The 26,508-nt window shown below is 48.3% G+C and overlaps 1 protein-coding gene across 1 annotated transcript in view; it reads left to right on the top strand.

Moving 5' to 3' along the window:
• PODXL2 (podocalyxin like 2) overlaps positions 1–25,453 on the top strand; it is a 32,886-nt gene extending 7,433 nt beyond the window's left edge. The window contains exons 2-8 of the mRNA XM_059856530.1: positions 2,779–3,072; positions 12,956–13,845; positions 14,873–14,947; positions 17,864–18,020; positions 18,892–18,953; positions 20,577–20,756; positions 21,096–25,453. Of these exons, the coding sequence (XP_059712513.1) occupies positions 2,779–3,072; positions 12,956–13,845; positions 14,873–14,947; positions 17,864–18,020; positions 18,892–18,953; positions 20,577–20,756; positions 21,096–21,305 (1,868 nt within the window). The 3' untranslated portion in view covers positions 21,306–25,453. The remainder of the gene's footprint in view (positions 1–2,778; positions 3,073–12,955; positions 13,846–14,872; positions 14,948–17,863; positions 18,021–18,891; positions 18,954–20,576; positions 20,757–21,095) is intronic.
• The last annotated feature ends 1,055 nt before the right edge of the window (positions 25,454–26,508 follow it).

The raw sequence follows: 26,508 nt of genomic DNA, 5'->3' as shown, positions 1-26,508 counted from the left end.
GCTGGAAAGCTGAGGTGCCACATCAGCCATGTCTCTGTAAATGGGAGTTAGGGGAAACTGAGACATTGGGGTGAATAAAGAGCTTGCTCAGGATCCAGGCAGTCAGCTGCAGTCACATATAAACCAAATATTCCATGTGGCCTTGGGCCTGCCATGGTCTCTTCCTATCCTGCTCTCCTTTGCTGGATAACTTTGAGACTAATGTTTCTTTTCTCCTCCTTGCTGCTCTCTGTCATGTTTGCTTAAGCTGCAAGCTCCTCAAGACAAGTGCTCTCTCTGGTGCTCCATCAGTGGTGCAGGTGTTGTCTGTCAGCTGGGGAAGCTCACAGTGGAGCCTGCTGAGCACCCCAGAACCAGCACGGGGCTGCCCTGGCCAGACCTTCCTGGGTCTGTGCTCACACACAAGGAGTGTTCAGGCTCTTGATTCCAGATGTGGACTTCACTGTTCATGCATGGCTCAGGAGTTGGCACATCCCTAGAGATGCCCTGAGGTCTTTTGGTTGGCTCTGTGATGATGCAGTAGCTTCCTTCCCCTCTGATACTCTGCCTCTTTTGCCATTCCCTTTTTGTTGCTGCTCAGGCCTCAGCTGATCTTGCCTTGGATGAGTAGGGCAAAATAAACAAGATTGAGAAGTGCTGAAGCCTGGCCCAAGTGTATATGCAGAAGGGTAGCCAATATTTGATTTTGATGAGTTCAGAGAATAGTGGAGGAAGGTGGAGAGGGTCAGAGCAGGCAGAGGACTTATGAAATGCATTTCTGGCTTCCAGTATTCCCAGGACAGGTTTGGTAATCTGTTGTCAGGTGGGCAGTGACTTCCAAACTTCCTTTGCCAACTTGCCAATGTTTTCAGTGAACTCACCAGGGCCAACCCCTGTGCCATTGCCCCATAGCTCATCGTAGCACTTGCCCTGGTTTGGATTTGTGCTCCTGGGATGTGGAGTTGTAGGCCACAGTGGTGGGTAGCAACATCAGGAGGTTGCCTTGTCCGTGCCCTTGCCTGAAGGCAGTTCAGCTCTGCTTAAATCATTTCAGGCCTTGAGTATCCAGATCTGTGTGCAGCTCCCAGGCGATGTCTCAGCAGTGCTTTGTAAAATCTCTGTTTCTAATACTTCACTACTCTGCAAGGATTTTCACATCTGCATTCCAGTGATATCTCAGAGCTGTTCCTAATACAGGAGTTTCTCCTCGTAAGACATTTCTGATGGATGTTTTCCCAGCTTGTATCAGAAATGTTTTGTGCTAGTTCTCGAGGGGCTTATCACTTTATGCTATTTCTTTTCATAATATTTCTGTTATTCCCATTCTCAAGATCACCTGGCTGTACCTGTGGTTTTTCTGTGCAGTGAGGATGTCTCCTTGCTTTGTGTCCTTGGCTAATTTCATTATCACCTTCCTACTTTTTGTTGTAAGGTCACTTAGGAAAATGTGATAGAACAGCAGATCCAAAGACAAACCATGAGCAATTTCACTAGTAGCCTCCCTCCAGCACAAGCTCTGTAATTTTTTTGTATAGTCAATGCCTTACAGTTTTCCTGCTAATAGGTATCTTTTCTTGTGTCTCTTGCAATTCCTCATGAGGCACTGTATCAGATGTTTGACTGAAGTCCAGATGGATTAGAGCTGCTGCATTTCTGTTGTCTAGAAAATCAGTTATCAAAGAAAAATACCAAATTAGTCTTCATTTCAGCTTATTCAATTAGTTCAGTTCAGTGACTACTTCATTAACAATTGAGGAACTGAGTCTGAGCTGAGAAAGCAAGAAAACTTGTCCTTTTTCCTTCTAATCTATGAATAAAAATCAGCTGTGAGAGGATGAGATCTTTTAGTTTTGATGTGCTGAATGATAGAGGGCTTCAAAGCAAATGGTTCTGTTCACCCAGATTAGTTACTTCACTTGCTTAACAAAACTGTTTTAAATATAAAACAGCTTTTGGTAATTTTATTTTTTTCCTTATGCCTCCATATTTATAGTGGTATTTAGTAGCTGAATAAAGCCAAGTCCCAGGTGCTGTTTTCTTGCATTTTGATTGGAGTTCAATATGCATGTGAATGTACCTTGACACAAATCACAATTAAAGTCTCATCTAGGAATCAAGAAGTGTCAGTCAATCCTTCTAATAGTAAAATGGAAATAATAAGAGTGTAATGTTGATAGAAAAGTGCAAAATGCAGCTTGCTCTCCTGCTTAATGTTCAGTGGATGTTTGCTTTTGTCACAATATAATTGTTACCTGTAATGGTCAGCCCTTCCTTATGAAAACCAGCAATGTGAGTGCACTGAAGTTCAAACAAAAAACCAGATTTTCACCCTACAGATTTAAAACATGATTAATACTGGTTGTAAATAATGTTGGTTTGAATCAGCCTCCCTGCATATAATATAGCTGTAGATCAGGACAGTCTGATAGAAACTGCCATTGTTTTCACAAGGCCAGTGTTTCATGGTGAACTATATGACATTCCACCTCCTCTCCAGGATGGGTGATTAACAAGGAACCTCATCCTTTAACAGAGGCAAAAACAGCTCAGAGAGGGTGAATCATCACCCCAGAAAGAGGTGCCCCACGCTGGATGGTTGCTTGGCACTGACTCCTCCTGAATGTGAATGCCACTCTGCATGCTTGTGGATGTTTCCCAAAATAACCTAATTTTCCTCATCAGCTGAGAGCACAGCCCATCTTCAGGGCAGGTTGGTTTGGCAGGAATAGGCTTCAAGGGGAAGACAAGCCCAGTGGGTGTCCTTCCTCTCTCTGATGTGTATTTTCTGTCATTATCCAGGGACCTTGTGCCTCTGCCTTGCCTCCTCGGAGGACCCAACTGCTGATGGCCTCACATCAACTTCCCTGCTGGAATTTGCTATGATGTCCCACCTGGAGGCCATGAATTCCCACAAGCAAACCAGACCAGAGGCTGCAGAGCCAGATCTTGCCCCTGGCTCCCTGCATGCTGCTCCAGGGTCAGGCTTTGCCAGTGAGGAGAATGAGGAGTCCAAGATCTTGCAGCCCCCACAGTACTTCTGGGAAGATGGGGGAGAGCTCAATGACTCCAGCCTGGACTTGGGACCAGCAACAGGTAAGTTCTTTTTACCCCATTCTTCCTCCCACTCTGCAAGGACTCTGGGGAAGTGGAAGGATGCAGGGATCTATCTTCCTGCTTTGACACAACTCTTGCTAAGAGGGCCTGAGATTAAATGTCAGCTCTATTTTCTCACCTCAGTGCCTGATGTGTCCCCAATGAACCCTGAGCAAGCACAGGCATTAGAAACCAAGTTACAGCTGAGCTTTTTATTCCTGAGCTGCTATGAGCTGGGAAAAGCACTGCCTCCATCTAGTTTCCCATTGCCTCATGCCCTCCTTTCACTTTCTCCCCTTTATGCTCTCTTCTCTCTTGTTTTTTTCTGTTGCTGTCTATTAAGCACAACTTTAAGGTCTCAAGAGCCCAACTGAGATCAAGGCCATCTTAGCGTTTGAGTCAGAGCTGAGTTCCCTGGGTCAAATTCTGGTTCCTCACTCTGTGACTTCAGTGGGGATTTGGTCCAAGAGAAAATAGCAGGTTTTGTCCCTTGGGCAGCTGTCCTGTTGCCTACCCTGACCTGCTGCTTCCTGAGAGTTCATGACCAAAATGGGTTCCATTGGCATTTGAGTTTGCTTTCCTCTCTGGAGTGTTTTTCTGAGACCACTGAGTCCCCTCAGTAGTCTCTCCCCAAGCCCCTCATTAGCTTTGAGATGCTCTCAGAGAGAGGGATGGGAGGAAGGAGGAGGTGCATTGCAGGGTTTCCAGTAGCTTAGGAGATTATTTCACATGCTCCTGCTCTTAAGTGTCATGTGGGGCATGTATTAAGTGTTACCCAAGGGCCAGGCTTCAGCCTTATCCCTCCTCCCTTATGCAGTATCGCTCTCAGCACATCTGACTGAGGTCTGCAATTAGAAAGCACAAGTCTTGTTTTATCTCCTCTCCTATTTCTGTGACCTTAAAAAACACCTGTGCTCACACAGGGCTGAGATGCCACAGAGCTGTGGCTTGGGTTGCCCACTGGGGCACAGCGCACGCCATGTGGGGCAAGGGCCATCCCGGCTTAGGTCTCCAAAGCCCTTTGCTCACTGACCGTGCTGCTAAACCTTTCTGGCTGTGCTCTGGCTGCCCTGGGGCACTTGCAGGCCTGGCTGTGGGGCAGCTGTGCTCTGCAGCGATGCTGGGGGTGGACGGGGCCGTTGTTGGGATGGCACCGTTTTTGGGATGGTGCCGTTGGGATGGGGCCATTGGGAAGGCACTGTTGGGATGTGCTCTTGGGAAGGCCCCATTTTTGGGATGTGCCGTTGGGAAGGCACTGTTGGGATGCGCTCTGGGGAAGGCCCCATTTTTGGGATGTGCCGTTGGGAAGGCACTGTTGGGATGTGCTCTTGGGAAGGCCCCATTTTTGGGATGTGCCGTTGGGAAGGCACTGTTGGGATGCGCTCTGGGGAAGGCCCCATTTTTGGGATGTGCCGTTGGGAAGGCACTGTTGGGATGTGCTCTTGGGAAGGCCCCATTTTTGGGATGTGCCGTTGGGAAGGCACTGTTGGGATGTGCTCTGGGGAAGGCCCCATTTTTGGGATGTGCCGTTGGGAAGGCACTGTTGGGATGTGCTCTTGGGAAGGCCCCATTTTTGGGATGTGCCGTTGGGAAGGCACTGTTGGGATGCGCTCTGGGGAAGGCCCCATTTTTGGGATGTGCCGTTGGGAAGGCACTGTTGGGATGCGCTCTGGGGAAGGCCCCATTTTTGGGATGTGCCGTTGGGAAGGCACTGTTGGGATGTGCTCTTGGGAAGGCCCCATTTTTGGGATGTGCCGTTGGGATGGCGCCGTTCCTGCCGCGCATCCCTGGGACGCGCTCTGGCTCAGCTGCTCTCGCGCGCTGGCAGCGCTCAGCGACGCTTTTCTTGGTGTGCCAGCAGGCACCTGCATGTCCTCACAGATTGGGACGTGACTTGGAGAACAGCGTGTGCTTGTGCATTGAGGGAGAGATGACTGGTACTGAACCCAGCCTTGCCTCTTGCACGTGCCTCGCCCCATTTGCATGCGGAACACGCCGCTCTCTCCTTCCGTTCTCGCCTGCAGTTCTTTCCTCCAGGAGCAGATGTGCTCTTTCAGCTGTCCTTTATGCATACCCTGCCCTATCCGCTGCCCGGCTAACCACTGCTCTGCTTCCAAGCGCTGTTTCTTCCCCTGACAGTTGCTGTGTCCAGAGCTCCTGTCTCAATGGCATTTCAGAACCTTGGTTAATAGAACAGTTTGAATTATTCAAGAGCTGGGAGCACATTTCTACTTAAAATTTAATTAGAAACCTGCCGTGTGTCATTTTACAATAAAGGATATTGTAATAGCATCCCTAAATTGGGCAGTCTTCTCCTGTCATGCAAAGCCTCTGTATGAGAGATGCACCCAACCGATGGAACTTACATGCTGCATGTGTGACAGATGCCGTGTGATACGTTGTGGATCTGTGTGATGACATCTGTTAGGTTATTTTCAATGTATAAACCCATTAAACAGTTTTAAACAGCTGCTGTTTAAGAAAAAAAAGTTTGTAGTGTAAGTTTTCCTTATGTGAGATTTCATTCAGTGAAGTGTAGCCCAGCATAGTTGGTAGCTCTGTCCCAGGCACACACTGGAAACACTGCATCAATCAAGGCACAGAACAGGATTGTTGTATTCCTAAAGAGAGAAAATTACCTGCTATGAAAGGAGACCTGTGCTGGCTTCTTTTTGTCTTTATACAAAGATATTGGGCCTGAACTGGTCCAGGTACAGGATCTTGCAGATAGGCCATATCTCCTACTATTCAAAAGCTGAATTAGTTATCTCCATCTCTCGTCTTTTTTATGTCTGTCTGAACTCTGTGTGGGGAGACTGCCCTGCCTTTGTGTGACTTCAAGGCTGCAAGAGCAAAAAAGCAATAACAATCTGCAGCTGTTACTTTTTTTTTTTTTTTTGTTAAGTGCACAAAAAACGTCCTTTAAAAATATTTATAGAAAACATTTCTAGGGCCACCTGTCAGTCCATTAGAAAGTGAGAACAAACTCCCAGTGGAAGAGCACAGCTCAGGCTAGGGCTCTGGTTCTCCTGAATAATGTGCTTTTGCTGATTTATGTTACAGAAGAGTGATTCTATATTGACATCAGTGAGCACTAACCTTTGGAAAGGCCCTGACATTTGTTTCATTCTGTCTGAGGGTGCACAGAAGTGTGCACTTGCATGTGGGTCACCCCATGCACAGCTGCTACCCAGTGGAGCCACACGCGGAGGAGATGGATTAGGTCTGGTGGGAATGTGGATGCTATATCCTTATGGAAAGAAGAAGTGTGATTTGTACTGCAGCCAAAAAGCAAGTCAGTGGAGCTGTGAACCTGTTACTTCTGCATCCCTTCAGGCTTCCAGGGATCCCAGAAGCTTCTGGTTGTAGTTTGGGTTTGGCTGCTTTGCTTTACCTTTGGTAGCAAAGCAAATTGCCCTGAGCCACAGCTCAACTCAGTGGACCTGCAGGGTCTTGTATCTGGCCCTTCCTATTCTCCTTTCCTTTCTTCCCATTTCTCCATCTTGTTTTGTGGGGAGGCTTCCAGTCCCCCGTGTTTCCTGTTGTTACACCGGTGCCCTTGGCAGCAGGTAAAACATCTCATCCAGCTTTAGGGCTAGAAGATGGGAGTCAGTAGGGTTGTAGGTCTCTTTGAATCCCTTGTTTTTGGTGAAGGAGCTGCATGGTGGTGTATCCACCCTGGAGTTCTCCCTGTTTGCAGCTCTCAGTGTTCTCCTTTGGCTCGGTCAGGACGCACTGTCCCACATGTTCCTCTCTTCCAGTGAGGGCTAGAGTGTGAGGCAGCCTGGTCATTAATTGCTGGGAAGTGTGGGCTCTTGAAAATGGACACAACACTTGTGACTGCCTAGTGCTTGAGGGCACTTAGTCCCTCTCCTCCCCTGCCCAACAGCTGAGTGCTCAAGGATTGGAGTGCATCATCCCATTTCCCAGTGTTACAGCGGGCTGGCATGAAGCTCACTTCATTACAGCCAGGGACTGCTCTTTTAGCTCCAAGGTGGTTGAAGACCAAGGGATGACTGTACTGGGAGCTATCCAATCTAGTTTTTTAGATTGGTGATTTCCTAGGACAGCATGTGGTGCTTTGTGGGATGGGGGAGGAAATTGTAATCTTTTAATTATTCATAGTAATTAGCAGAAGGGATTCCCAGGGGAGTTAGGATGAGGGATAGTGGGACAGACATGTTAGAAAGACTATATTCAAGAAAAAGTAAGTTTTCTGACCAGCTAATGGAATAAAATACCTTCCATCTTCTCTGATAGTGAGATTCACTTCTTTCCATGATGAATTACTTGCCTCTGGCAAGAAGATCCTGGTATCTCTCAGCCTTACTGAAATCTACTGCCTCTTCTGCCAGACTGACAGCAGATCTGCAGTTCTTAATACCATCTTCAAGCCAATCATTAATGGTATTAAGCACCTGGTAAAGACTGTCTCCATAAGCAGCTTAGTGCTGAGCAGCCTCCTGCCCTAGCTCAGCTCCAGGGATGCCTCTTGTTTATGCCCTGGTTTAGTGTACAGGGACAGGGGTGATCTATCTTGGGACAAGCCAGCTCTGTGAAGACATTGCTGCCAAAGGCTAACCCATGACAGAGGGTTTCTCTGGGCAGGGTGTTCCCTGACTGGCTGTGTTGGGGTGAGGATAGCTTATTCTGCCTTTATTGCAGTCTCTCTGCTGAGCTGGAATAAGGTATGAGGCTATTTGGGAACAGTAGTCCTTGGTGCCCAGTCTGTACCTCAAGCAAATTCAACTACAATGTGGCCTAATCACTTTGCTACTTTGGGTCTCTCTTTTGACTGTGATCTCTTTTGTGTGTGTGGACTTGTCTCAGAGTTGCAGATAATAACCTCTCCTAGCTCTTCTGGAAGATTAGTATATTAGCCCCAACTGGCTTAATTCCAGCACCAGTAATTGTATTTTGCCTCTTTGAAATCCCCCTGTGGTTTCAATCAGCTGGAGTATGACTTTTTTGCAGTAAGCCTTACTGTTCTGTGCTGCAGAAAAAGAGAGCAGATACAGTTTCAGCCCTGGCTGCATTTTCAGTGGAGTGCACCGTGAGATTCCCAAAGCTGGCAGATGTTTTGGTGTGAATAATGTTATGTGTTGTGATTGGAACCCAGGAATGGTCTTGTCTTTATCACAGTACCTTCTAGTTATCAGTAATTTAATCACTGGTTAACATGATCTCCCAGTTTAATCCAATAAACACCTTATGGTCTGGTTATGTGTACTAAAAAAAAATGAGGATCACTCTCTTCCTGAGTTGTCGCAGTTGCTTTAAACAGTTAATAGCAAATACAGAGTAGGGAACCTTGTAGGACAGCAACTGAGAGCAGCTCTTCTGAATGACAGAGAAGCAGAAATGTAATGAATTAAATGTTTGGCTGGGGAATTGTGCTTTGGCACAGTGCCATGTCTTGGTCCATCTGGTGTCAGAGAAGTTTTGATATTGATTTTGGAGAAAGCAGGACATTGCCTGAATGGTGGCTTCTGCAGAGGTTTGAAGCTCATGTTTACCTCTCCCAGGGAAAATCATCTCCCCAGGCAAAGAAAATGGATCTGTGTGACCCAGACCTGGGGCTGCTTGGAGATACAAAGGGCAAGACTTGGAAAAGCTGTGAAAGATGGTTTATTTAAAAAAAATACTGCCTGAGGGTTTTTGTAAGAGAGCTTGGAAGAGAAAAGCTGGGTGATTGTGGGAGGCAGCTGGATGCTGCAATATGCATACTATCACCACTGATGGAAGCCATTAAGGGGTGAATAAGGATGTGGTGGTAAAGAGGTGAGACAGAGGTGTGTAATTTCATATCAGTGAGCCAGATTCCCAAGGGGATGGTGTGGCTGAGAAGCTCTGGGAGGGTACACGATGTAGAGCTGTGTCTGCCTGCTTACACTCCTCTGGTCCATCCCTGCTAGCTCTGGGAGGGTACATGATGTAGAGCTGTGTCTGCCTGCTACACTCCTCTGGTCCATCCCTGCTAGATTGTTTGCCAGAGGTGCTGGGACAGTTTCATCATTCCAGTTCTCCTGAGCTGCCCCCCTCTGTGATCATGCTGGCTCCATTGTTGCTTGGCTGCTCTTGTTTCTGGTGGGAAAGGGGCACATGCCATGTCTGTGTGTGGCCACAAGCTCCTCTTGTGCTCCAGCCTACTGCTGATCTTGGTGGGAGACAGCAGACCCTGCCAGGGAAGGAGCTGATGGTGTGTGCAGTTACTACCTTCTCCCTTCTCAAGCATCCTTGGGCTTGGCAGAGCTCTGCTTCCTCCCTGAAATTAGATGAGCTGATAAACAGGCCAGGCAAATCTGGCATTGCAGCCAGCTCCATAATTCCTGTCCCCTTTAGCAGAAGACTCTGTCCCATTCCTGCAGCAGGAGCACAGGCTGCTGTGTCTCTCTGCATCTCTGTTCTGTGGTTGCTGTTTCTGCCCACAAAAGTGGTGAGAAGGGAAGTGGGTGGCACTGGCACTGGAAGGTGGGAAGGTCTCAGGGTGCACTGCCATGTACCCAGAGTATGGGGACCAGGTGTACTGGGTCTGCTGAAGGTAGAGGACAGCCAGGTGGGCCAAGGGGGTTGTAAACCACTTGCTGAAGGGGAGCTGCTACTTGAATGCTGGAAGAGATCCTAAAAGTGGAAGATGCCCTTTGAGTTCCCTTAGGGTTGGAGGGAAGAGGAATCAAGGGAAATGCTGAGAAGACTCTTCAAATGGGCAAGCTCTTAGCTCTGCATTGCACAGATGAGTGACAGGCCAGCTTGTCTGGATGGAGGCTTGGGAAGAATGTGCTGGGACTAGCTTAGGGGCTGATATCATACCGGGGAGATGGACAGGGTACAAAACTTCCTTCAAATCAAAGAACAGGGATGTGAACGAAAAGAAATATGAGTGCCTTAAATCTGATATTGGGAAGTTGGCAGATGCCCTTGTTAGTGAGACAGGAGGAGCTGATTCCAGACAGGAACTGTCTAGCTGAAGAGTCTGGAAAGAAGGATTGACTCATCAGAGTTGGCATCTGGATGTGGCACTTGGGGATATGGTTTAGGAATGATAATAGTGCTGCTGGGTTGATGGTTGGACTAGATCTTGAAGGTCTCTTCCAACCTTGATGCTTCTGTGATCCTTCCTGAACCTGGAAAGGGATTGAACCCCTTTGGTGACAGGGTTGTATGGAGAGATCCTTGTTTTAAGGAGCACAATCCTGCACCCCTGTGCCTCAAGTTTCACTGTTCCCTACTTGAATCTGAGTAATAGCCCTCTCAGGATTTGAGAGGAGTTGAGTTTCTAATCAGTGAGATCTTAAGAACTAGACAGAAGGATGTTCCCAGCTTAACATGCAGGGTAATGGGGAAACTGATGACAAGTGGGAATGTTAACCCAGTTAGTAGCAAGTGTGAGGATTCCTGTGTCTGCTTCTACCCTGTTGATTTGTTGGCCTAGAGAAGCAGCTCAGGTTTCAATCTTTGGCTGCCTTGTAAGATAGAAGTCTGCTCGGAGAGAGTGGGATGAGTCCTAAACTTTCTTTGCCCAGAAGAGATGGCAGAGGCAGCAGTTCCTCTGAGATCTTTAGATCTTGTTGGTGGAAAGGCAGCACAGCTGCACCATGCGGGGCTTTCCCCCATGGGAGCCAATGAATCTGTGGCAGAGCACTCTAAGGAAAGGTTGATTGTGTGACTTCAAAGGAGAGCTGACAGGCTGGGAGCATTTCTGGTCCTGTGGGATGAACCTCATGCTGCTTTTTCGTGGTTTGTTTTTTTGCTGTGCCCATCTGCCTGCCAGTTCGTGCTCTGCTCCAGGTGGAAGGAAGAGCACGGAAGAGAGAAGGTGTAAAGGACTTGAGAATATCTTAAAATGTCTTTAGGCAAGGGAGATGGGAGATTGGATCACTGATCCTTGAAAATAACATCATATCTGGCAGGGCCTTGTTTTAAAGGGCAAAACCCTTACTTTTCACCCACGGCATGTCAGGGCAGAGGAGGTTCTTGGTGCAAACCCTGAGTTATCCCTGCAGCAGCAGGAGCAGCATAGCCCTGGGAGCTTTACTATCTGTCTGAAGACAGTCCCACCCAAACCTCCTCAATCCCATGGCCTGTGGCTGTTCCTGCCATCCATCCAGCAAGGCAGTGACCATGTCTGAAGACACTGGGATGTTACCTGTTGGGAAGGCCTTTGGGAAGACCAGTGCCAGGCAGTGGAGGAGAGATGGGTTTTTTTGGTCAGTGCTGCTGCTGATTGCTCTTGCCGGCCTCCTTGGCCTATGAGGAAGCATCAGCAGCTGGCTGTTGGGAAGCAAAAGTCTTTTAATTCTCAGGGTCTTTGGGTGGGGTGTCAGCTGGTGGGTGCTCTCTAGTGAGACACAGCAGCAAAGCAACATTACTTCTGCCTGCCCTGGGCAGTGAATCCTAGTGGGCTCTTTGCAGACAGAACTGGGAGCCAGTCTCCACACCATGGCTCTGAAGGTCAGCAGCTGGGTAACACTCATCTTTGGGCAACATCTGGGAGGAGCTGCTGACACCTTAAAGGGAATGAGCTGTGGGTTAGGAAAGCCGTGTGCCAGCTGAACAGGAGGATCTTTACACCTCCTGCTTGGGGTGGATGGAACAGTGTGGTTTCTGCTGAGGAGGGCTGGGCAGGAGTAGCATGGGCAGTCCTGATTGCCAGGGAATACCCAGGGCAGTGGGTGTGTATGCTGACATGGCCTCTCTGCCTGGGAGCTTGCACCCACTCTGGCAGCAGCGAGCAAGGGATATGTGGAGTTTTTTTGTGCAGATCTCTGTAAGGCATCCAGACAGCTGCTGCCCACTGTGCTTAGTGGAGCATCTGCTCTGGCAGGCAGGAGAGGAGACGGGAGCCTTGGGAATTTCAGACAGTCATTTATTTAATAACCATAGACAGAGCAGGGGGTTGATTTCTGGCTGTGAAGGGATCGTCTTCCTTCCCTTCTCAGTGAGAATGTGCTGTGCTTGGCTTGGGGAGAAAGGGAGTTAATTGGGATGCAGACTCCTGAAACAGAACTCCGTGGGTATGAGCAGTTTCTCAAGAAAGATGAAGGTTGATATATGCTTGCTGGATTTGTGCCTGCCCCCCTGAACTAAACATATCTGATCTTACAGATACGTTCCTTTTCCTGGGTCCCCAGCTCCTTGTTAGCTTCCAGAAGAAACCCCAGCCTGCTCTGACCTTACATTTGTGAGCTGCATCTCCTTCAGCATCTGTGTTTGTCTAGCAACAACACTTCCATTCGTGGTCAGAGCCACAGAACAACAGGGCTGTAGTTGGAGGGAGGGGAGTTAGATTCAGCTGCTGTAGCAAAGCAAAACTAATGCAGATGTTTGTGGGATGACTTTTCTGCTCTGAAGTGCTATACAAACTAAAATTCTGCATTTCAAATATGCCCAGGTCAGTTCAGGGTTTGGTGGTATTACTTGGCTGTGCCAGGAATGACGAATTGGGTTTCTGTCCTTTAGTTTCTCTCCTGTAGTATTTCTCATTTAGCTTGTGGCTGACTGCTGCTACCACCCCTTATCTTTTTCAATCTCATTTGAAATGAATCTCTGGTTCTAGCTAATTCCTAACACTCATAACCTCAACTTTAAGATGCCAAGTGTTAAAACTGTTATTATTGTCTGTGAAAGTGCCTATGGACAGGCAGATGTGGAGAAAACAAAGATGGAAATCATCCCTTGGGAATATGGGTTTACTGGGATGGGATGGGTAGATGGAGAAGTGCACATATTGGATGGGATGGTTCTTTGCTGTGGCAGGCTACCTGCTCTTGGAGGGTCTCTGCCATTTGACTCCCACCAGTGGCTGGACACATAATGAGATATTCCTTGCCTTTTAGAGTTCTTAGTTCAGATGTAACATGAAGTCTTTTGGATCTCTTTTTAGATTATACCTTTCCTGCTTCATCTCAGAAGGCATTGCTAAAACGAAATGGGACACAAGTAGACAACTGGGAAATGGCCACTGTCCAGCCACCAGCAGAATTTGTGGAGCCTGACTTACACACTCCTTTCTCCACACTAGAGGAAGAGGAGGGGCTGCTCCCTATAGACCACTCAAGAGGAGGAATGGAGAGCCTCCAGACCTCTGGACCAGAGATTACATCTTCTGAACCATTGGACCAAGAGGACTCTTTCTCCCTTCTGTTTTCCACAGCCTCTGCCAGGCCAGGTGTTGTGACTGAGGCAGCCATAGGAGGACAAGAAGAGGACTCTGTTTCTCCAGGCTTAGACCTTGGGAGCAGCATGGGACCAGGTCTAAGCCTACCTGTGCCCTCTACTTTTTCTACTACAGTTGCTGCAAGATCTCCCATTGATTCAGAAGAACTCTTTGAGGTGACAACTGGAGACACTTGGGCTGTTGGGGGAGCAGATTCAGAGCTGACTGTGGCTACAACAGGAGCAGAGCCTGCAGAGACCACAGTAGAGGCTGGTGGGGAAGACCATTCAGCCAGGGAGGAGGTGTCAGAGCCCACAGTGGGATGGGAGATGCTGGAGCCCACGAGACTGACCGAAATGGAGCAGACAGTGGAAATGCCTGTGGGGACAACCTCTCCTGCAAGCAGCTCCCCAGGCACTCAGACTCTTCCTGGTAGTGAGCAGCAGCCATCTTCTGTGTCTCTGTGGGACAGAGCTGATGAGCCTGAGCTGGATCCCCTTTGGAATGACACCGAGTCAGCCACTGAGACTGCAGCAGCAGAGAGGAGCTCGTCACCCCAGGCTGGGGACGCCCGCATGGCCATGCTGCCCACGGAGCTGCCCTGGGACTCTGCACAGGTTGCACTGGGAGCAGGGGCTGGGCTGGGAGGTTGCAGTGGGGATATTTGCCTACTTCACTCCTGGGGAGTGTTTAAGCCTGTCCCTAAGTCTGACTGCTGGAAGTATGTTTTTCTGTTCACCCAGTCAAAGCTGAATTTTCAGGAAGGGTTATTCACAGCAGTTCTTAAGAGTATCCATCATCCTTGGTGAAAGCCCTGGCCCTTCACATCTTCCTAGCTGCACAAAATCCTGCTTCTGATAAACAGAAGCTGAACACCTTTCTTCTGGGGCATGCACATCAGAGAAAGCTCCTTGTTTCCTCAGCCTGCATTATTGGAAGTGTCAGGACAAACATGGCCCCAAGGATTTCTGGAAGGGGAGTGAGAAGAAAGTGCTATTTTTGCTAATGCTGCCTGCAGGGACCAGATGCAGAGCGGGTGGAGCGGAGTACATTTATATGTGAGGATGTTGGTCTAGGAGAGCCTGTAGGAGAGGAGGGGTGAACTGCAGTTCCTGAATCCAGCAAACTGACAGCTGGTTAAGAGAAGATATGTAGCAGGAGCTGACTGGTGAGAAAGTACCAAGCAAAGCTTTTAATTTTGCTTTCTGCCCCATGATACTCAGGAGCCTGAGCAAGTGACTTAGTCCCTCGGTGCATCCTATCCTGCCTGCAAAGTGCTGCTCTCTCTCACCAGTTTGTTTAAGGACCACAGAGGCTCCTGGTTAGGTTTTGTGTTAAGTGCTGATAAGGCTGCAGGCTAGAGAGTTTTCCACTGAGAAACTGTGTCCTCCTTGAGTCTAGATAGAAGTGGAAGGTCAAGCTGAGCTGTGGCAAGCTGGCAGAGTAGCTTTGTCCCCATTCTATGTTAGCACTGAAATGGTGATTGCTCTGTAAAACAGAGAGTTAAAGGACAGTCACATCCTTTGAGAAGTGCTTCTGGGAGTATGGCACAGTGCCCTGCTCCTGTCGCTTGTGTACCCTGTGCTTTCAGCAGCAGAGTTACATTCACACCTGAACCCAGCTGTCTTTGTCTTGTCTCTCCAGGTGATCTGTAAAGATTGGAGCAACCTTGCAGGAAAGAACTATATCATCCTGAATATGTCGGATAACATTGACTGTGTAAGTCAGTCCAGAGAGATTTCATGGCATGGGGGCAATGGTGTGTAGGAAAGTGAAGGCAGGCACAGCTCCTCCTGTCTGCTTTCACCACAAAACATTTTAAAAGCACTAAATCTCAACATATAGAGGCTGTGAAGAGAAGGGGAGGACAGAAATATTTCTGTTCTCCAAAAGGGAAAAAGAGTGGGTGGAGGGAGATGATTTTGCTCCAAGTCTAGCACATGTCAGTTCCATATTGGATTTTTTACTAACTTCTGGCTGCTAGTCTGTGCCAGTCAGTACCTGGATTGTCATGAGACATGAGAGCTTTTAACATTGCACCTCTTACAGGATTGAATGCAGTTCTCCTTCCTTCTCTTCCTTTTCCTTCCATTCCTTCCAGCATATAGTAACAATCCTCTGATGGCTCAGAGGAACAGGGACTCCTATTTGGATTGTGCATGGATAAGTATCAAGCAGTTATCACTAAATCTTCCTTAAGGGTCTCTTCTCCTCTACCCTATTATCTTGTGTGTTAGCTGTGTCTGTTAACCAGCCATGCTCTGCTAATCCAATGCCTATACATCCATCCTCATAAAGCTGCAGTTAATTCATGAGCCCAGAGCCTGTTGTGGATCCCTGACAAAAGGGCTTGTTCACTTCTGCTGGGCCTTTTATCAGGCACTTAGAAACCAGTTGTGAAAGGTCTGGGGTCAAGGTGCCTTTCATAATTCTAAGAAGTTATTATAAGCCTGACAACCTGAGACTAAAATATTTCATTGAGGAATTGTGTTCTGGCCTCGTGCATCTGCACTCCAGCTTTGTGGGGCTCCTGCTTTGGGCAGAGCCTGCTGGTTCTGTTACTGCAGGGTTGCTCTCTGGCACTGACCTCTTGCCACTATTGGTGAGTTCTTGGTTGGTTTGTTTTGCTTTTTTTTTAAAGTGACATTTTTGGGGACAGGAAAAATGGGGAAATTCCTATATACAGTAAGGCATGCCAACTGCTCTAAGAATAGGTGAAAAGTCAGTCTTTTTCCTCCTAATTTAGGGAAACCAGTGCAGAGGGCTTTAAGGATCTCTGCTACAGTTCACAATTGTAATGCAGAAAAGAAGTCCTTGAAAACCAGAGTTCTCCTGCCCTGTTTCCTTCACGTCCCCATCACTCTCTCTCCCATCTCTGTGGACTTTAAATACTAGTTAATTTTGTAATATGTAGTAAGTTCCTTTCTGTGGTCACTTGTGTTGTTTAAACCTCTGTAAGGGGAAGAACTGAAAAGCAGATGTGCAGATGTCTCTTGATCAAATTATGTCTTTGCTGTTGAATCCTCAGTTCTGCCTTGCTGGAGAAACACGGTGCCCTGGGATAGGCAGGACTGAACTGTTTTTCTACTTGATTTCATGTTTCAAAACATATTTCCCAGTGAATGATTTGTGCTGTACTACCCCTTATTCGAAGGGACGTTTGTCGACATACATATTTAACCATGAGCATCTCATCATTCCCTGCCTCCCATTACCACTTTGCATGAGTGAAGCTGGAATCAACCTCTTCATCTTTCCACTGGTGTTGATGCAATTTGTTTCATACCATTGGTAATTTGCTCAGTTTGGGCACCTCACCTACTGTCTGCCTGTCCCTTTTGTTTTTTCGTGTCTGTATCGGAATTCTGTGGTGTTTGGTTTTCCAGGGTTTTGAGTGAGAACCTGTGTTGCAAGTGCTGTAGTTTAAATTAGTATGAGTGGGTATTCCTCACATATTTCAATGTTTTGGTGCCATGATCTGGTGTGTATTGAGTCCCACTGAAAAGCTGAGGGACAAGGAGGGTGCTTAGCTCCTTCCAGAAGGTTGTGCTTTGAGCTTCAATGCACTTCATGGCACCAGGCTTTTACCTGCTGCAGGGATCATGTCTGGGTTAAGCTGGAAGCTTGTTTGTCTTCCCAGTGGGCTCCAGGCAAGCAAATCACTTCAGTCTCTCCCTGGGCAAATCTCCTGCTCAACATACCTGGAAAGTTTGCCCAAGTGAGGACTGCAGGATCTGACCCAGCAGTGGTACCTGGCTATGCACTGGGAGGTGACCTCCACCTTGGCACAGGTGCATTCAAGCTCCTTCACTGCTCCCTCCTCTCCACCATGGAGAATTGATCAGTGCTCTGCAACCTCTGCTTTCCCCATCACCAGAAACATCTGGCTTCTGTCCTCCTGCTCCTGGCTCCCCTTTCCTCTGCATCCCCCAAAAGAGAGCCTCAGACTGGCAGTGGGACCATGAGCTGGAGCTGCAGCTGAGCATCATGGTGCTGCATCACAGTGCTGCTTCCTCATGCAGCTCCTCCTGCCTCCCCACACCAAAACTCATCATTTCATGAGAGGAGGCACTGCCAGGCTCTTGTGATTCAGGCTCCAGTCATCGATGTCTTCTCCAATTAGGCCATTTTTGGCACAGGCCTGTGCCTGCCCTGAGCGCTTCAAATTGCCATGGCAACAAGAACTCTCCATTTTATTAATCATCTGTGTGGCCTTCAGGTTGGCATGGCAACTGGAGATGAGAATAGAAACACAGGAGTGAGAAAGCAGCAAAGGCGCCTGCTGAGGGATGGCTGGAGCACGTCAGGCTGAGCGGCACCTGCTGACCCAGCGCTGGCTGTGGGCAGGAGCCTGGCTGCTTCCTTCTCACCTTACACCATCATGTTGCTTCAGGATCCCTGTGTGCCAGGAGAGCTTGGTGTGGGGCACATGGCAGCCTCAGGAGCTGAGGAGGAAGGCTGGTGCATCAGGAGGTGTTTGTGGCTCCAGCCTGGGGTGCTGTGCAGCAGAGCATTGCACCAGGTTTAACACTGCTGGCTTTTGGGCACGTGTGAGGTCTCCACCGTGCCAGCCCTGCAGTGCTACAGCTGCCTTGTCCCTACCATGCACTCACCAAGGTTCCTTTCCTGTGGCAGGAGGAATTTCGGTTGGAGAGGGGTCCCCAGCTGTTGGCACTGGTGGAGGATGCCTTCTCCAGGCAGGCAGAGGGGCTGCAGGACCGCTGGCTCATCTCTCTGAGCAAACCCAATGAGAATGACAAGCACTTGCTAATGACACTGGCAGGGGAACAGGGTAAGTGCTGGCAGAAAGAGCCTTCTGTGATGGGGAGTATATTTAAATGGAAGTACACAGCCATTTTGGAAGGAGCTTTTGCTTTCCAATCCATTTCAATCCCACCGGTTCTCAGTGTTCACTGGACTTGAGGGATGGAGAGGGACTGAGGACATCTTTCTTCACATCTGGCTTCTGGGTTGTCCCTCACTGCTTGCACAAAGCACTGCACTTTGCACTTCTGCACATTGCCTTCAGTTTTGCTGCATCCCTGGATTGCCTTTCCCTGAGCATCTGTCAGGTTTCTCCTTATGTACTCCCCATCATGGAAGGATGTGACAGCCTGCTCTTGGTTCACTTCCTAACCTATCAATTCTGAAGTTCTGTCTGAACTAGGATGGTCCTCATAGTGCCCTCCTTCATCCCCAAAGAAACAAAAGCTGACAGTGAACGTGGGCTGGACTGGAACATTTTACCATGTCTTTATTCCCATTTTGGTACAGGGGTCCTTTTCCCACCTGCTTACTGACAGAGGTTTCTAATGTTGACATTATGGCCTCTATGACCTTTGTGAACCTGTCTCCATGACTTTTTGAGTGCTGCTGCTTGCTCCCAGAGCAGTCACGGATCCTGAGAGCTTCTGTGGTGGTGGGGAGAGTACCAAGGTTGCTCTGCTATCAGTTCATCCCTGGATTTTTTTACTCCTTTAAAGAGTATTTGGAGGTACCCTTGTCTGTGATCCTGTGTTCTTTCAGCCTCCTGACCTAAAACACCAGTGAACAAAAATGTGTGTTTCCCTGCCTCCATCCTGTTGGGGATTTTATACTGATGAATACATCTGACTGAGTAACCTGAGCTGAGAGCAGCACTGATCTCTTCCTCTACTTTACAGGTGTTATCCCTACAAAAGATGTTCTCATGGCACTGGGGGATGTTAAGAGGAGCTTAGCTGAGGTAAGAGCCTGTCTGCCTGCATCTGTTTGTTAAGACCAGTTATACAATTAAAATAAGCAACTTGAAAACTGGGAGCATATCTCAGTCTAACCAAGTGCTGAACCCAGAGCATGCAAACAGATGAGTCAGATGCTTGGCAAACTCCCTTCTCCCCTCATTGGTAGTAGCCAGGCCACCCAATGTCTGCTCCTTTTAAGAGAGTAACTGTGGTTTATTACTTGCCTGCTTTTTTGGCTTCGTTGTGAGACTACTTTTCACACATTCATTTTGTTGGGATTCTCAGTGTCACCCCTTCCATACTATTGTCCAAAGCAGTGTGGGTGCTGCAGACCCCCACATTTGGCCCTGCTCACCCTCCAGCTGTTTTGCACACATTGGCTTCTCTTGACACATTCACACAACTTCTACAAATCCAGGGTCTGCATTTCACTCCTGAAACAACTGCCTCCACAAGGGCAGGCAGAGGACCTGGGTCAATGGATGCCAGACTCCTCTGCCGTCTTCCTCTAGGCCTCACATATTCCCTTCTAACCCTGGGCAGCTTGGAAGTGGATAGAAATGAGGACAAATCAGCTCCACAATCTCTGCCTTTGCCCCTTTGTCCTACGGGGTATGTAGGCACTGAGAACCTGATTCTGCTTGAGTTTTTTGTGCCAATCACTGGATTAATTTTGCTGATTTTAGCAGCAAGATTGAGCCACTGCCTTGCTGGCTGTCTGCTCTCAGGTTTTTCCCTGACCTAACAAACTGGTGCAGTTAGACAAAGCAAATTAACTGCTCAGTGGTGTATTGATTGGCTTACACCAGAGAAAGTGCAAAAAGCCAACCCTGTAGAAATTGTGGGACTGAAGTATCAGCAGCTAGAACTGTCCAGAAAGAAGGATTTGTGTGGGGGCAAGGTTTGACTTTGCAACTGTGTTAATGTGAGTTCTACCAGAGCCTCCTTGCCCCATGCGTCTGGCTCTCTGGCTCTGTCAGTAATGAAACTCTGCTCACAGTGCTGCCCTTGCACCAACATGAGGTTGCAAGGAGGAGGGAGGATATTCTCTTACACCTGTCACACTTACTACTGAATTGATACATAACCTGTTTCAAATCTGCCAAGTCACTGGGACCAACCTGGGCTGTTTGCTGACAGCCACAGGGGGCCAGTTTCTAGGGCAGCTATTCCTAAGCTTTTAGGCTCAGTGGGCAGCTGTCCTCTTTCAAGACCACTATGCTCTCTTAGGACCTGAGCTTTACTGGAAACCTATTTATTAGGATTACATTCTCTGCCAAGTAGTTACCAAAGCCTCAGCACACGTCAGTGGCTCGTAGTTTGTCTTGGGGACTCTCAGTCTTGGACAGTTTCTCCCATGAAAGCCTCCTTGTCATACACAGAGGTGTGATATCTTTGTGCAGGTGAGCAAAATAAAATTGTGCCTACTGTCATTTGCTGATGTGTCAGCTTTCATGGAAAATTGTGTTATGTATAGGTATGAGCTTTCTAGTGATGTAAGACTGTGTACAACCTGAGTTCCTCTGCCAACATTCATGGTCCTGTACTTGGACCCTGGAAAGTCTGAACAGGATTCTATCTGCCTGCAGGTTAGCACTTTTAGTGTACTGCTTCCTTCCTTCCAGATTGGTATCCAGAACTACTCGACCACCACAAGCTGTCAGTCACACCCTAACCAGACACGCAGTGATTATGGGAAGCTCTTTGTGGTGTTGGTGATCATCGGCTCCATCTGTGCCATCATCATTGTCTTGGGGCTCATCTACAACTGCTGGCAGAGACGCCTGCCCAAGATGAAGAACATGGTGAGCTCTGGAAGGATGGAGAAGGTGGCCAGACTCTTAGCCCTTGGGATGGAGGAGATTGGGAAGTTAAGAGGGCAGTTGTTTTCCCCTGTCCAATTATGAGACATAGTTGGATACACTGCTGGAGCAGCAGTGGAGTTCATTCAGGTGTAAGAGAGATGCAAATATGCCTAGGACAGCTCATTTCCACTCTGAGGGTTGGGCTGGGAATAAATCTACCTCTTCCCACTGACTCTGCAAAGGTCTCAGTGACCCTCATAGCCTGGTCTGATTGTGCTTCTCAGCAGCATTAAGACCTGTCCCCCTTTGTCTCCCTTTGTGTCCTCTCGTCCCTGGCAGTCGCACGGCGAGGAGCTGCGCTTTGTTGAGAATGGCTGCCATGACAACCCCACTCTGGACGTGGCCAGTGACAGCCAGTCGGAAATGCAGGAGAAGAAACCGAGCGTGAACGGGGGGAACACCATCAATGGCCCTGACAGCTGGGATGTCCTGATCAATAAGCAGGCCAGCGAGGATGTGGATGTGTTTGAGGAAGACACGCATCTTTAGAAAAAGAAAGGAGGGAACCACCCTCTTAAACACACTTGTTTTTCTCCTATCTTGACTGATGAACCATGGGATCAGGTGGCTTCTCAGGAACTTCTTAAAACCTTTGAACAAGTCTTTGGGCAAGTTTTCCCTATGGAAGTCCTGAGCCTGCATCTGAGGCTTGAAGCCAAGAGGATCACGGAACAGAGGGAAGCGGGAGGGGTGGGTTTATAGATCTCTGTGTGTGTGTTCCTATCAGTAGCACCGATGCTTTCATCACCTTTAAATGCACTTACTGTAGCTCTGTGGTAGTGCCTGAGACTGTCTGGATTGGAGAAACAAACTGGTGGGGCTGCCTGCCACCCAGAGTCCAGATTTGGGGAGTAAATTTACTTTCCAAATACTGACCTTAAGACCACATTCAGTCCATGCAGGTGCAGCAAAACCTGTGCATTCTGGATGGAGGGGAGCCAAGATTCTGTCAATGTTCTGGGCAGACTTTGCAATCCCCATGTGAAAAACAGGTTTTTTAGTGCTCTAGCATTCAGCTACTAATTGTATGAGAGCTGATGTTTACATTTGGGGAAAAACACCCCTCCCACCACTCCCTGCTGTCATCTCTTTTCACCCCTGCACCACAAACAGCCCCACTCCTTTTTTCAGCTCCACAACTCCAAGCTGAGCTTGCAAAGTTTGAGCACTTTACCCTTGCTTGACTGATTGCAGAGAATTCAGTGCCATGGTGCAGCATTTTAGATGGAAATGTGCTTTTGGTTGGAGCGTTGCTCAAAAATGGTGTTTACATGCCTCTTTCACAATAGCCTGGGAAATCAGCAGGAAAATATCCCTTGTCTTGTGTAAGTTTTAAACTGGCTGGCCTTTTCCACTCCAGTTCTATTTTTCAGGTTAGTTTGGTTTCAGTTGGTCATTTTGCAGTAAATATAAAGACTATGTGAAACTTTTAAAATAGGGAAACAGTAATGTCCTCATCCTTTTGTTTCAATTTCAGCATCTTGCCCTGAGGGAAGGGTGGAAGTGTTTAATATTCCACAGGTATAAATCGGGGTAACATCTTTAAAATCACTGCATTTAAACAATGTAAGAGCCAGTTCTGATGAGATGAGAATCGGATGTAAGAGCTCCCCAATGAATGTTTCTCAGGCATGCCTCAGGCAACTTTGAGGCTCCAGCTCCCTGAAGATGTGTGCTAAAGGCACGTGAATATGTGTAATTGTTCTCTGAGCCCTGCCTAAACTACTGTCAAGCCTGAAATCCCAGAACATTTGTTTCTTCTGTCATTGAGGGACTGAGGGACTTGCTTCGGTCAGAGGCACCAGTACTTCTCTCCCTAGTGGTGGTGATCTGCATGCTTGCTTCCTGCAAGATGCAGCTTCACACTTGGTCTTGAAGGGAACCTTTGTACACAGAGGCCCCAGATGTGCAGCCTGTAAATCTATCACTGTATGTATAGAGACCTCTAGCATGTTCCTCCCTGGTGGGTGTGCCTGAAGTCAAGGTGCCAGTCTGTTGTTGCAGTTTGTGTAGCGCTTTGCATGCAAACTGAATCACAGATCACCTCGATGGAGGACCACTCTGATACCAGTTTATTAAGGATTCAAGAAAGGTGGTAACCTTTGGTTTCCTATCCAGATTCCAATTTTCAGTGGTTTTAGCCTGCCTCCATATCTTTCCTGGTGTTATGTAGGACACAGTGATCATCAGCTCCTTTTGTACCTTGGTAGGGTTGCAGAGATGCTCAGAGTTCCTTCTCCTGCCCCAGCAGTTGGTAGTGGGGGACAGTCCATGGATGCAGACAGCCATAAATGGCCCTCTCTGACCACCCCTCTGTGGGTGGCTCCTGCTGAGTTTGATGGGTTTGTGCAGTAAAACTGCACAAGTCCATTGGCTGCGTTGAAGGCACTTTGGGGCTCAAAGGATTAAATGCAAATTGTTGTTATGGTGAGTAAATTAAAGCATGGAGTTAAAATTTGAGGTTTTATAGCACTTAGCATAACAGGGCCTGGCATGCCCGTGGCCTTTAGGCAACTCCACCGTGTAAATCTTTCCAAGTCCAATAATCCTCATCAAATATGTTTTGAATGCCCAGTGGCTGTTAAAAAGATAATGCCACCAATCAGATGCGAATCATTTCACCCACAGATGGCTTCCTTGGTGCATATCCCTGCTAAGAGCTACTTTGCTGCCCTGTTTTCTCTCCACTATTCTAATTCAGAGAAACAACAAGGCACTGATAAAGCAATGCTTCTGGCTGGGCTCAGCACCTCCCAATCTTGTGTAAAGTCTTCAAACTTTAAAGAAACCAAGGGGGCTATGTGGGTTCAATAATCAGCTAGCAAGTTCTCCTAATTTGCTCTTCTGGCCTCTCGTGGCCTGGAGGATTTTCCAGAGATGCTCTTCTCTGTCTGGAGTATCCAGGTAATCTGAGAGACACTATAAAGGTGGCTGTTGTGAGGCTGAGGACACTTTTCTGCTGTCTCTTACAGGGTGCACCTGGCTGTATGATCCCAGTTTAGCTTCAGAAATCTACTGGTTGATAGAATTTCACTTTAGTCTGGTGATACTTTTTATCCTTTTACAGTTTGTTTTTTCTCTGTATCATTTTTTGCACTAGGCTGATCTTGTCAAGTCGATTGCACTGTTGTCCCTCTCCTGCCAGCCCTGCAGAGATGGGTCATCTCCGGGGACCTGCAGGCTGGGAAGCACTGTAGAGAGGCTGTTGGTAGCCCACTTAACTCTGTCCAGTGCTTGTATTTCCAGCTCTGCACAGGGACGATGTAAAGAGGAAGAAAACCTTTGTCTTAGCATTTGTAACAGGAAGCTTTTCTATCACCCTAATGTAGTTAAACTTCTTTTTAATAAAAACTGTGAAAGCTGGACTTCTCAGAGCAGTGTGCCAGGTGACAGAGCAGATGGAGGACACAAGGCAATTCCTGGAAAACTTACTCGGACATCGCCATAATTCCATCTGCCAAATGTTTGGTCGCACTGACACCTGGTGGTGGTTGGGAGTTGGAAACGAAAAATTAAAAAAAAAAAAAAAAAAAAAAAAGAGAGAACTTTTCTCTTAGCTTTGGGTATTTGTTTCCTGTGACTTGCCTAGGATAACCTGCTTTATTCACAAGGGGCTGTAGGACTCGACTGTGAGCAGAGGGGCTTGTACCAGGCATGTCAAGGATGGTTTATGTGAGGACAACCTTGTCTGCAAAGTAGTGAGATGGGACATTCCCTGGAGTCACCAGTATAGAGGCCCTGGGTAGCAACACAGGGTCTCAGCTCCATCTTCCTGCTTTGTGTGCCACTTGCTCCATCTGCTCCTTGGGACCACAGCTAGAATGCAGGGACTCTGCCTTGAAATGGAGGTGGTTCTTCAGCAAGAGCATCAGGTGCTGTTGAGAGGAGTGCAGTGCCTCGGGGAGCACCGGCGATAGCATCGTCTGGATGCACGGCCAAGAGCAGAGTGGCTCTCCATCTCTGGGGATCATGGCCAGGTGGGAGCTGGGATGGCCAAGCTGCAGATTATTCCAAGGTGTCACCCAGAGGTCTGGAGCTGTGCCTGTAACCTGCAGTCTAACATGTCCTGGGACTCTGCATCCTGCACAGCGCCTTGGGGTGTGTAGGGTGGAAAGAAACAACGAGGAGTGATCCAGTAATTGTGCTGTGAAGGATGTAATGCAGCTTGAGGATACAGTTCAAGAGACACTTTAAGGATCCCTCTGGCAGAGGATATGGTGTGAAATGAAGGAACATTATCCTAAGGACTATTGCAGCATGACCTTCGAGCATTGCAGCAGGGTCCCATTGCAGCCACTGCCATCAGCAACTTCTCTGTTCCCATCTGCCTTTGCAGCCATGCAGGAGCACATCTATCCTTCTCAGCAGGTTTGGGACAGCTCCAACAGTCAGACACAACAAGCACCTTCATCTGTGGTGGCTCATGGGAGCCTCATGTGCTCATCTAAGCTGACAGCCAGGCTTTGAGCCGTTCTCAACACCTTCATTCCTGCTGAACACAAACTGGAAGCCCTGTCTGCTGCTCGGGATTGCTGCTGGAGAACACTTAGAAACACTTGTGTCTGGCCCTGGAAATAGCAGGGTTGTGGTTTTGTTTTCTTTGCAATAAAACACACCTCCTGGGTGTCTGAACACTGGCTTGAGTGCAGTGCTTTGCTTCATTAGATCTGCCTGAATTCATGTCTACATCTCATAATGCAGTACTGGCCAGGGTTTTTCTGCCAGGATGGGGGTTGTCAGCCTGGCTCCCCTTCCCGACAGTACACTCCTTAATTCTCCTATCACAGATTTCTGTGGAAGCCTTGAGCCATGCCAGGTGCCCAGGCTGTGGAAACAGGCTTCTCCCATGGAGTTACTCTACCCCTCCAGTACCCACAGGACCAGCCCAGGATGCCTTTCCTGCTAGAGTGGCTTAGCACAAGCCTCTGTTACACAGCAGAGTCCTGCCTGTGTGCCCTGTGCCACGTGTGTCCCATGCCGCTCTCCACCATCCCACACCTGCTCCAGATGTGGATCCCTACAGAATCACAGAATTAATCAGGATTGGAAGGGACCTCTGAGATCATCCAGCCCAGCCCCTGCCAAGGCAGGGTCACCCAGAGCAGGTGACACAGGAACAACTCCAGGTGGGACCTGAATGGCTCCTGAGACGCCACGCCCTCCTTGGGCAGCTGTTCCAGGGCTCTGCCATCCTCAGCCTAAAGACTTTCTCATGTTGAGGTGGAACGTCTTGTTTTTTCGTTTATGGCCTTTGCTCCTTGTCCTGTCACTGGGCACCACCAAAAAGCCTGGCACCATCCTCCTGGCACCTGCCTTTGAATAGATTAATGAAGCCCCCTCTATTGTCGCAACTGCACAGAGCCCAGAGAGAGCCGTGCCACATGTTCCAAACCCCATCCCAACCATGTTCTGGGCCAGTTCTCTCCTCAGGTGTGTTCCAGCCCAGTCCCCTCTGTTTGTTCAGGGCCGGTTCCCTTTTCCAGAGTCCGGGTTCCCCCGGTTTGTTCAGGGTCGATTCCCCTTTCCCGATCCCGGTTTCTTCAGGGCCTGTTCCCTTTTCCCGATCCCCGGTTTCACCGGTTTGTTCAGGGCCGGTTCCCTTTTCCCGAGCCCCGGTTCCCCGGGTTGTTCAGGGCCGGTTCCCTTTTCCCGAGCCCCGGTTCCCCGGGTTGTTCAGGGCCGGTTCCCTTTT

The sequence above is a fragment of the Haemorhous mexicanus genome, chromosome 11 (genome assembly GCF_027477595.1).
Source record: "Haemorhous mexicanus isolate bHaeMex1 chromosome 11, bHaeMex1.pri, whole genome shotgun sequence".
Taxonomy (NCBI): Eukaryota; Metazoa; Chordata; class Aves; order Passeriformes; family Fringillidae; genus Haemorhous; species Haemorhous mexicanus.
This window is presented reverse-complemented; position numbering and strand designations above follow the sequence as displayed.